The sequence below is a fragment of the Myripristis murdjan genome, chromosome 7 (assembly GCF_902150065.1).
Source record: "Myripristis murdjan chromosome 7, fMyrMur1.1, whole genome shotgun sequence".
Lineage (NCBI taxonomy): Eukaryota > Metazoa > Chordata > Actinopteri > Holocentriformes > Holocentridae > Myripristis > Myripristis murdjan.
The window spans coordinates 33153926-33165888 of NC_043986.1; the positions used below are offsets into that span (position 1 = coordinate 33153926).

General features: G+C 41.5%; 1 protein-coding gene across 1 annotated transcript; it reads right to left on the bottom strand.

Annotated features, from left to right (window-relative positions):
- Positions 1-237: 237 nt before the first annotated feature.
- LOC115361469 (transmembrane protein 26) lies at positions 238-8061 on the bottom strand. Its single transcript, XM_030054840.1, has 4 exons — positions 7868-8061; positions 3738-3882; positions 1780-2526; positions 238-273 (listed from the first exon to the last, which is right to left on the bottom strand). The coding sequence occupies exons 1-4, from the start codon at positions 8059-8061 to the stop codon at positions 238-240; spliced, it is 1122 nt and encodes a 373-aa protein (XP_029910700.1).
- Between the last annotated feature and the right edge of the window lie 3902 nt (positions 8062-11963).

The following is an 11963-nucleotide window of genomic DNA, read 5'->3' on the forward strand; positions in this document are numbered from 1 at the left end:
CTTTAATAACTTTTGTTTCCATCTTCCTCTCCAACCATCTCTCTCCATCTTCTCCATTGTGCTCTCTGTCCATGTCTCTATCTCTCTTTCAACAAGAGCTTCTTGAAAACAAAAGAGTCCCTCCTCGCTCGGAGCCTGGGTTCGTCTCATCTTCTTCTAGACTTGCTGAAGTGCAGCAATTTGATGACCACAGGTGCAAGGCAGTGTGAGAACAGCCTGTGAGTGATTTGCCACCTGCTACTGCCGCTCCTCATCCCCAGCCAGGCCAATACACTGTAAGAGAGACGGAATAAGAGGGTCATCCATGAATGCAGGAGGGCTACATTCCAACCCTTTTTTTACAAGAGAGATATTGTCTAGATGGAGGGGGTCTTACCAGAGAATTCGGCCATTTTTCCCCGCACGAAGAGGCTTGAAGCTTTTGGGATCCCAAGTGTTGGCTCAAAACATTTTTGTGTCCTCGTACGCTCCTGAAGAGCCTGTGTTTTTATGGCCTGTGGAGGCATGTCTCAGATGTACCTCGGGTCTTTCAAAAAAAAAAAAGAAAAAAGAAAACAATCCAAATGTCTAAGTTGAATAACTCCCACATAATCACGAGTGTGCTTTGTCAGACATAATAATAACGCGCTTAGCTCTCAAACAACCTTACACAGGCTGATTGTGCTCAAGAGGAAAATGAACCCTGAAAATGAAGCAAGCCTCTCCACTCTGTTCCTACATGTGTGCAGTGTCTCGGAGCTATTTACATCAGGCCATTAGTTGCATAGCTGTTGCCTGAGGATGTGTGAACGTATATCTTCTTCGAAATTCATTAACCACATGTATGCTGTTTTCTTCACTGATGCTAACCGGTCTAAGTTCCACACCATAAGATATATTTCTGCGTTAAACAGTGACAAATGCTCACATTGTTTGTTGTCTGACTGTCACTCTATGTTACTGTCTGACAGTTTGTTTGTTTTTTCTCCATGTAGAAGGCATACATGTTCCAGTCAAAGGAACAGATTGTCTGATGCTTTGGTTGACTTGGCAACACTGCCATCTCATGGCAATAAGAGGAAGAAAGAAAAAAAAAAAAACACCAAGCAGCCTTGTGTTTTTCCAAAGGGCCTTTATTATAGCAGGCTTATTAAGTTATTGTTGAACATAGCCAAGAAATGTCATCACCCTCTTAAAATGTTCCTGTAATTATATTACTTCTTGTGTAGTTGCGGTATGAGGATATTCAGTTTACATGACATTTTCTCCTGTCAAAATCAACATAATCATTATTATAAACACCGCTCAACCCAAAAAGAGCTGACATTTTATTACAAATGCATAAACACAACATGATGAAATAATGATACAGTTTATTGCATAATGCTGCTGATTGCAGTAAATTTGCTATAATAGGCACAAAGCATAATCTTATCTTGATTTGTATTCAGCCTTCCTGGTAATGTCAGGAATACACAGCTTCACACCTACTTCATGTTGAACCTATTGTACTGATTTTCTCTGGAGGATGAACTTACACTGGAACACTTCTTTTTTGACATGTTGTATCAAAGAGGTTGCATAAATTTATCTCTGATCCTCTCAGGAGGGACTTCTCTTCTCCTGTGGTCTATTTCTTGGCACTGAACCTCCAGAGAGGTGAGACTGTCTCTGTTAGACTGAAGTGCAAGAGATGGCAGACGTGTTCAACTTTTCACTCGGTATGTGAAAGCCACCCCCCGCCCCCCACCCCCAGAGGGCCAAAGTCATGCCTCGCGGCATTTCAAGCCTGTTCTATACCTGGAAACATCTCTGATCTCCTTCGCTCTCCCTGTCCCTCTCTCTCTCCATCTCTGTGCAACAGCTTTGCTCTCCACAACACTCCCTGCCAGCCACGTCCTCCTCTTCCTCCCCCTTCCCAGTCCCCTCCTTACTTTGAAACTGTAGTGCCAGTGCAGCAGTGCACCGCTCCAAGCCTAATTCCCCAGCCTGCTGCTGGCACTGCACCACAAAGATCCTGTAAAGCTCCAAGAGGACGATGAGGATGTTCTTGCAGGTGAAAAAGATCATCAGCTGGTTGAGTACCTGCTCCTGGATCATCAGGTAGAGTCGATACAGGAGGAACGGGCCGTCCTGGAGACCCACCGTCAACAGCAAGCTCCACACCTCGCTGGAGCAACAGGAGGCGAACGAGGCAGGAGCTCCAGGGCAACAGACTTCGCCGGCAATGCTTTCCTGAGAAGGCGAGGACTGGCCCTTTGGGGGATTTGTCTGGGTGAGCACCAGAGGAAACTGCATGAGTGCCCAAGAGAAGAGGGCCAAGCCAACGATAACGACTACCTGGTTGGTCTTGACCTCAGGTTCCTTGAAGGTGTCGAAGATGTCAAGGATGTCGGCACCCAGTCCCACATAGACCATGAGGAGCTGGGACAGCTGGTCACGGGACATGTCCCCCTTGGGCATCAACCAACGACCCAGGACCAGCACAATCAGCATGGTCTGCTCCAGTCCAGCCACCCAGTTCTCTGGGTGCAGCTCCACGATGCCCTACATGAAGAAAAGTCACGCAACCTACAGTCACATCAAGGCTTTGAGGGGTTAACTGTCAAACTTCATGGTGATGTAACCTGTGCTGCCCCTAGACACCTGGGGGCACTAGTCAAAACATAATGTGGGGGTCCCTGCATTTTACCATCAATAGATCAATGGAGGACCAAATCATGAAAAACCTGAAATGTGTGATTTCACCTGCTGAACAAAATTCACTTTACTTCTTTATATCTTTCATTTTTGGGGAGATTTTTTTGTTTGTTTGTTTTATTTTGTTTTTGCTTTTTTGGCAAGTGTTTGGGTTATTTTGGGGATTTTTTTTCTTCTAATATAATTTTAAATGCAATTGTAAAAAGGGACAAATATAGCTTTAGGCGTTTTTTAACTTGCTTTTTGATCATTTCCTGGTAAGTTTTGGCTAATTTTCTTTTTTATTTGCTACCCGCATTTTTTCCATGTTTTTGAAAGAATTGGAAGACAAAAGACTAATTAGCAAATCAGCAAAAAATTACCAGAACATTAGCTAACAAATCAGCAAAAAATTACTGGAACATTAGCTAACAAAACAACACATAAAAAAAATTAAATTAAATTACAGAAAACTATATTGGTAATTATTCAAAGGTATATGATGTTTGAAGGGAAGCAATCACACATCACTCAGCTAAATGTAATGTATGCATATTTCAGGACTGATCAAATGTATGTATTCAAATTAAATGCAGCCCATAGTGGAGTGTGTAAACATTCCAGCAAATGGTCCAAATATGGTGGAAAAAATATAGCTTCTCCACTTGATTCTGAATATGATTCTGATGAGCTGGGAGTCTTGTTGTGCCAGGGTTCACTGAGTTTATCCTGACACCACCTCATGTCATTTCATGACATTCCCCAAATACCACATCTTCAAGATTCAAAAGCTGCCACCCAGCTCCAAGCACAGCCATGAGGGAAAAAAGCACCAAAATCCTACATGAAAGAAACACCAGTAAAACCATCCCTGAAGGAAGAGATCTGAGAGAGGTTGTTTTTTTTTTTCAAGCAGGAGGCTATCTGGACTTTATCTCAATGTGTCAATTGCACACTCCCTGCAACTAATAGTTTATCCACCCCTCGCTAGATTTAAATCTTATCTGATATCAGGTGTTGGTTTAATGTGGCTGGATGGTGGCAGAGGAGGGGAGGGCAGTTTGTGGTGCCATGCCTACCGCTGCGATTGGGATGTGAGCCAGCAAATGAAGCTCGGGGCCTGAGGAAATGTTGACGGGCAGCTTGGACTGCAGCAGGCTCAGCTCCAAAAACCAAATGGAAGGGATGACGGTACTGAGGTAGAGGAAAACCATGGGGGAGAACCTAAAAGAAGACCGCCAAAGGGGAGAGGTGTCAGGGGAGAGGAAGGGTAGGTTATTTTTAGTGACACACTTTTTTTATTGCCAGTTGGTAAAGAAGAAAAAGGCCCCTTTTTTCCAAAAGAAGCATCCCATTTCAGACAGGCAATTATTCTCATCATATATGCAAATCCCACTTGACAGTGCAAAGCCTTCTCCATGAGGAGAGAACTTCAAAGTAAGACTCTGAGAGAGGGGGGGGGGGGCTGAAGAAAGCTTGTGTCTGCAAATGTTCGCTGCATACGTGAAGGAAGGAGAGCTGCAGCTTTTGAATGAGCCACAGCTCTGCTTTTGGAGGAGGTATGACACCAAATACCCATATCCTTTTGAAGCTTGGGCAGCAAAGGTTGACCTCAGTTTATATTTACTCAATACAGTCCCGAGAGGGAAAAAAAAAACAGCAATCCTACTAACCCTTGCTGGTCAGAAATGAGTTGAGCCAGAAGACATTTCTTCCATGACAGGATAAGACATTCAGAGGGAGACAGAGGGAGACATAATAGGAGGCTATTTGGCGTTGAATCTGAACATAACCACACAGAAAGACAGAGCTGTAACACTACAGCGTAATAGATTTCTTTTGGATAGACGCTGAAAAAGTGAAAGAGCCGGAGAGGATAATAGAGAGCGCTTTGGTCGGAACGTTGTGTGCCTTAAGCTGCCTCTCTCGGCACCTTGGGCAGACGCTTGTAAATCGCTCATCCAGTCACAAGGTCACAAGTTATTTACTCCCCACACAAACAGGTTTGGGCAGAAGCGACTCCAGCCTCTCAATCTTCATGCCACCCCTTCTAAGAGAGCACAGACGATGCTAACACAGTGTCCTGTTCATGCAAATTCAGACCCCTAACAGTTTTGTTATTTACTGGAACAGGAACAGGAGAAACCTTCACTATTAAATTAATGATCTCCTTTTTGTTGCTTAATCATTATTACTGTAGCTCTCTAACCTCACCCACACTTTCATTAGGTTAGAGTGGTACATAGAATTATGGCAAGGCAGCAGTAATACCATCAGTAATCAAAGAATTATGCACCAATAATAAAAGAAAACCTTAACTACATGGATTGCCATTGTCATGACTGCTCTGATATAGTTTTGGATTTATTCCCCACTGATAGTCTATCTATTCCTGCCCAGTAGCTACCTTCTGCTACTACTGCTGAGCTGATTCAAGCTTGGGTTGTCTCAGATCTGGCCATGTGTATAAACCCACCCTACTGTCCCTTTCCACTGCAGTATCTCTACATCAGGCCTCTCCCTGGTTGTATTCATGGCAACCTCATGAAATGCTTTTGTGTGAGGATAAAGTGTTTTTATGCACATAGAGCTATTTCCATTTCAATACTACAAGGGATAGTGTGCTCATTTGGATAAATTTGACAGTATTTCACTTCCCCTTTTGCTGTAATGTAGGACAGTAGAGCTGCTAGCTTCCTCTCATTGTTACTATTGAGGTGGATTTCCCCCCAGCTAACATTCTGAAAAATAACCATCTTAATCCACTAAAAGAAGGTTTACCATCACGTTACAAGGGTGACTTTCCAAAACTAAAAAGCATATACGATTACCGCCTGCAGCCACTATCCACAACTATCCCTTTAATGCTCACTCCACAAACTTAAAGGAGACCAAGTACAATTACTACTATAGTACTGCTACTGCTAGTATTACTACATCTGGTACCACTGCTGCTACTATTGCTACTTTGTTGGGTGGTCACTGGCATGAGTCCAAAAAGGGGTGCACTTCTGCAGGGCATGATGCAGAGGTGTATGGAGTGCATTGGTGACACCCGTATGAAGGTATTCAAAAAGAACTACTGCTGACACAGAGTTTAACACAGGGGTTGAACAAGTTTTAACCTCAATTTTAAAAGATAAAATGAATCATTAGGTGTGCTGAGGAGATTCAGAGAAACAATTTATTCTATTCATCTATTCCAATTTAACACATATTACAAGACATTATGATGATACACGGTAGATTGCAGCTTGGGGATATAGCTCACACACATCTGGACTGCTATATCTGTTGAGACAGAGATGGGAAGAAGACAGGGGAAAAGGATGAGTAACATATGATTGTTATTGTGATAATGTTTATGGATAAATGCAAAATCTTTAGTAGTTACCTTGAGTTGAATGTAGCTGAGTAAGTGGAGACAGTGGCATCGCAGTGGTGTATTGTGGGTATCCACCTTGCCAGGGATATGAACCTGAAACACAGACTTTATCTTGATACCTACATCTAAGTGGAAACAAAATTCATACAACATGCTAAAGTTAAATATGATTCAATTTTGAAATCAGTGTGGGATCAGAATCATACAACTGAGCTGGAAAATAAATTACTAATGATACCTAGGAGGTAAATGTTCACTCACTTGACCACTTTGGGACTTGGGACCATTTCGCTCCACCTGTGCAAGTTCTCTGTTTGCTTGGAATTGTACATGTCTGCGTAGTCCTATAAGAATTTGATGCAGATTTTGCTCTGCCTTGTCACTGTCGGTTTCCGGACTGGTTTGTCATTTCTCCGTGCTTAGTTTACTGCTGAAAATACATGCTCTATGTGGGAATTGCTGCTTGGGATGGAGAAGACAAAAGCAGCCATCCTCTTCAGATTGGTATGGGGGATATCACAGCTTTGTTGCCCATCTTGGGATACTACTCCTTACTGCTGCAAACTCCCATATCAGGAGAGTTGGGAATTTCTTGCACAATGCTGTACTCCTCATATAGTTCATCCATTTCAAGGTCTTTGAGGTTACAGGACTGGACAGCATCACAGAATTCCTCAAAAGGCACAGTAGTTCGTAAGACCCAACTTGGCCACCTTCCTATGGAAGCTGTTGTCAGAGAAGTTCTGTGTTGCTCAAATACTCTCTGGCTCTATCAGAGAAACCAGCAGAGGCACCATCACACTTGGCCTAATCTGGAGTCTCTCAAATTTGCGGATCAGTCATAAGCTTGGACACTGAAGTGATGCAGAATGATTTGGCCTCCAGTTCTTCAGAGCTGTCAGAGAACAACTTCAGAGAGTGACTGAGAGAAAGGAGGCAGATCTCAGCCGCATGACATGCATTTCCACATCACTTTACTGCATTCCTCACAACTTATCTTCTGAAAGTAGCCTGTACCTCAACATCTTGCCAGTAGATGGCAGCAAAGACAACCAAGTGGTGAAAGCATGGTGCAAAACATTACATTCGTCAACTTCCACAATCTCGCAGATTGCCTTCTGCCGGGCAGTTCTTCCACCCAGAATGCCAATATGGCCATAGACTTTTTCAGCGTCTATTTTCAACATAAATGTCCTGGTTTCCAGTAGCACGTTTGGCTACGCTGAGCAAGACATGAGCTAAAGGTTTGCAGCAAGCATGTACTTTTGAGCAAATTTCTGTTTTAATTGTGTTTTGCTTGTACTCCAAAACTGCATTGTCTGCTGTGTATGCACATACTGACAAGGACCCTCCAACTTTGTTCATTGACTCGTTATCAATTGCTTCTGCTGTTTTCTCACTGTGAAAGTCCAGTAAACAAAGCTGCACTCCCATCTCAAAATGGAAGAGCTTACAAAATAGGGCAAAAAGTAGGACATAATAAGTGTGTTTATGGGCACACAGGCTCATATCAGCCATGTATTAGTCTAACCCCAATATTAAAGGGATAGTTAACCATTGTAAAAAATGGTGGGCGGGGGGAAGTCCACCTCAATGGCAGGAGGCTAACAGTTAGCATTTGGAGCATCCAGTCAGTATCCAGCACTCAGTAACAATGAGAGGAGGATAGCACCACTACTGTCCTACAGAGCAACTAGGAGGAAGTATATCAAATATCTTTTTTTTTTTTTTTCAAAATGGGGGAACTATCCCTTTAACATGGTGAAATCTGCATTGTATTAATTCTTCTGTGCTTTCATTTGGATGTTGTGAAATAAACATTACCATTTCCACTCTGCGTTGCGGGTGCACTTGAGAGTGATGGCCATTTCCACGCCCAGTAGAGCCACGCCCATCAGCAGCAGCCAGTAGAGTGGCTCCCCTTTAACGGCCACCACGCGCCACACCGTCACCACACCATGGACTGCAAATAGGAAGCGGCTGAGCAAAGCCAGCAGGACATTCAGCAGACGACACATCCTGGACTACAGAGAAGCTGCACAGCACATAGTTTCATGCTTATTTATTAGTTTATCCATTATTAGGATATAATAAGGTAAGATCAGATGGCGCTTGAGTGATTCCTGTTGGCAAAGTGGGTGTTTGCAGCAGGAAAATAGTAAGGAAAAATATAATGGAAATATAAATATGGCCATTAATGAGTATTAAACAGAATATAGCCACTAGAACTAAAGTAGAAATATATGAACGTAAGAATGAACAATATTAATAATAACTATTTGCACAATGATACAAGGAGAACATAGTAAGACACTGTAAGTAAAAAAAAAGTAAGTAAGTAAGTAAAAGTAAGTCAGTGAAAAAATTCTAATACAAAATAAAGAACATATAAAATACATTACAGATGATAGAGACAATTTAGGAGCATGAAGAACAAGAATTTACAAATTATAGACTTGATGTGCAAAGTATGCACTGTGTTTTCATTCCCTGCAGAAAGCCAAATATAGGCTATGTACATAAATCATTTAGATCAGCAGATATTGTAAAAATAAATAAATAAATAAAACAAAACAAAACAAAAAACCTTTATAATTCAGTTCTCAGATATATGTAGATAACATATGTACAGAATGTGCACATTTACACTGCAAGATGTTCGTCTTATCAGAACCTCCAGATGGAGTTTTGAAGTCACACTGTGATGTGACTTAAAACAAAGCTCACTGATTTGTGTTTCCCTTTTTGATAACTGCAGAGGTGAGACGAGCGATAAGAGCCAAAACAAGAAGGCTTGTGTTTACGCCTCCGCTTGAAAAGACCTTAAACATGTCGTACGGTCAAGGAGAGTCCAATCCGTTTCCGCCAGCATGAACGGCTCTCACCAAAAGCCAGAGAACAAAGGAGAGAGACTCCAACCTGCAATGTGTGTGAACTGCAGAGTCTGGAGCTGCTCATTAGAAAATGAAATGAGGAACAGTGCTGATTGAACAGTGAGAGCACCGCGCGGAAATGTTTAGCGATACACCGTCTGCTTCAAAAATGACAACCTAGCTGCAATATTTGACCAGAAGAAAGAAAACCTGAACAGTAGTGTTAGTAGTAGTTAGTAGTGTAGTCTGCAACAGCTCCAGATGTTATATTTTGTTGAAAGGGTTAGGCTGGGTTTCAGGCTTATATTTGTCTGGCTGTGGTTTCTTGCTTATATTAGGGAGAGTGTAGTTCCTCCTCATAAAGACTGAGCTGGATTGAGCTGGACCAGGGGAATAATCTGCAAATTATAAATGAAGTGATATTCCTAGTGAACGCAGGGCTAAATAAAAGGTGGGTAAACTGTGACCCTAAAAATCACCTGTATTTTCAGAGCAGTGTGATGCCTTTCCTTCATGAGCCCTCATCTTTTAACTTTTAGGTTTAAGAGGGTTTATCATTTAATACATTTAGATACATTCCTAAATAATCCCAATATTGACCACCTGATGTCAACTGGACAATTCAAAAGCCTAATCTCAGAGCGTGTTGACCATTGTTGTAAATGTGTTTTTAACAACTTCATTGTAAGGCGTATTTTATCCTCATTTTTACTTCTTTATTTCAATTTTATTACGTTCTTATGGTTATATTTTTATATGGTTTTAGTGATCATATTTCCAATGATTTTGAGTGTCTTAGACGATACATTTTTACATTGTTGTGGTATTCTGTATCTTACCTTTCTGTGTTTTATAATATGTGGCCTAATGCTGTTCTAGAACAGTATTCTAGAACAACACACACACATACACACACTTAGCTGAGGAACTAATGAATATACTGGAAGTATTTTAATGTTTGTTTTAAATAGTCTAAGTAGACTTTTGCCTTTGAAAACACATTTGTTGATTTCATATTATAATCCCAAATCACCGAATGAAAAAAGTTATTTTTCCAAACAAGACAAAACACAGAGCACATTAGACAGTTTTTTTTTCTCCTTAACATACCAAACAAACTGAAGACAAACTGAAACACAAATTGAGCCGAGGATTTGTTGAACCACTACACCCCTAATGTGTATTTATAGATAGATAGATAGATAGATATTTCACTTTGAAATGTTGCTATTATGGTATTTCCTGAGTGAATGTAAGGAATAAACATTAGCCATAGGCAGAGTTTGCGGGGGAGCAGGGGGGGGCATTGCCCCCCCTAGCGTCTGAAATGTGTCACTACATTGAGTCAAAAATAGGTCCAATATTTTTTTTTTTCCTGTATACATATCTATAAACATTTAAGCAATGCAATAAAATAAGATTATTTTCAGAAATAAATCTGAATTACATTATGTTTGGTATTGTAATAAATAAAATAATAATAATAAAAAAATGTTTGCCCCCCCCAGCGCAAATTTCAAACTCCGCCTATGACATTAGCCCACAGCAACTGTTAGTGAACCTTGATCAGTACAAGGTACCTGTGAACTGAAAATAAAAAAAATCAAAATCTGCTACAAAAAACTGCTACAAATCCCAGCAACATGCATTTTATTCTTGGTCCAGCCCTCGTTGTCTTTTTCTCCGTTGGATAAAGCCTTTGAGTTTGATGGAATCCAAAGCAGTCACTGATTAGCAAGCACGTGTTGCACAAAGCCATCTTCCAGTCAGTATCCCAGTCATGGTTAAGTTGAACCATTTCTTAAATTAGATCAAAAAGATCTACTGTCATGCCAGCCTCTGGATGATCATGATGACTTGATCATGCATCATAAAACCCGACAGAATTTCTTTGTGTTATTGTAGTTTAAATAATTTAGTATGAGTTAAGCTCGAGTTCAAGCCATTTCATGCCACAAATGTTTACAAAAACAATTTTTCTGAATGTCACTGAATTTGTGATGCAAGTGCAACCGAGGGCCTTCAGTATTTAAATATTCACTCATAGTTACTCAAAACCTGTTAATGCGCTGTAAATGGGAAATGCAATAACGCTTTAAACACAGAAGCATTCTGTTACCCTAACTTTATGCAATATGTATGGTGCAATAAGCATGCAATATGGTTTCACTTACAGGGCTGCAAGCTGGAGTCTGTGCTGAGATTAGTTTGATGTCCCTCTAATGTTTTTCTCAAAAGTTCCCAGATGGTTTGCAAGATAAAAAAAAATCGTAAAAAATGAAGGAAGAGTTATACACAGTGGACCAGCTTGTGTCTGTCTGCCTTTTAAATGACAAGGCCCTCCTTCCTCCCAGTGCCTGCAAATGTTGAAACTAGATGCACAGGAACAAGTGTGTGTATTCCTGTGTGTGTTGGGAGTGACTTGTGTTTAAGTCCATTGGTGCGGAGTATCAGTCAGTGGAAGTGTGTTGTAGTGTGTGTGTGCATGTATGGAAGCAGGTCATTGTGTTCAGTAGGGGAGGATCTGTGTTTTAGTCCATTGGAGTAGAGTATCAGGCAGGTGGAAGTGTGCCCCAGACAGTGCGTGTGTGTGAGTGTGTGCGTGCCCGTCTCCTCGGTGCCATTGTAAGTGAGGGCCAGGAGATAACGTTTTCCTGCCCCTGTGCCCACATCTTCATTGCCATCCGTCATGATGTCATCTCTCCTGGACCAGAACAAAGTTATCTCCCTGGGAGAAGCTGACCTGCCGTGGGCCCCGTTCAAAGAGCACCCAACCCTGCCCCTGTTCCCACCCATGCCTGCTCTGCCTCTGCACTGCAGGGCCTGATAACAGCCTCGCTCCCTGGCCTCCGTCTGCACACAGAAAAGTACAGAGTGACAGCAGAGCACACACAAAAAAAGAAGATTTGGGAGGGTCGATGCAGCTCAGTGGCGTCGATCTGCTATATAAGCAATGACAAAGTCCCCCTTTGTGATATTTATTTACTCAGAACTTATTTTTCAGTTACTTTGATAGATTATCAAGTGTAGGTCACTAAAATGTCAGC

Coding starts and splice junctions, on each gene's coding strand:
- LOC115361469 (XM_030054840.1), bottom strand. CDS start 8,061: ATGTGTCGTCTGCTGAATGTCCTGCTGGCTTTGCTCAGCCGCTTCCTA. Junction 2,527..3,737: donor CTCACATCCCAATCGCAGCG/GTAGGCATGGCA, acceptor TTCTTCATGTAG/GGCATCGTGGAGCTGCACCC. Junction 274..1,779: donor GAGATCAGAGATGTTTCCAG/GTATAGAACAGG, acceptor TCTCTCTTACAG/TGTATTGGCCTGGCTGGGGA.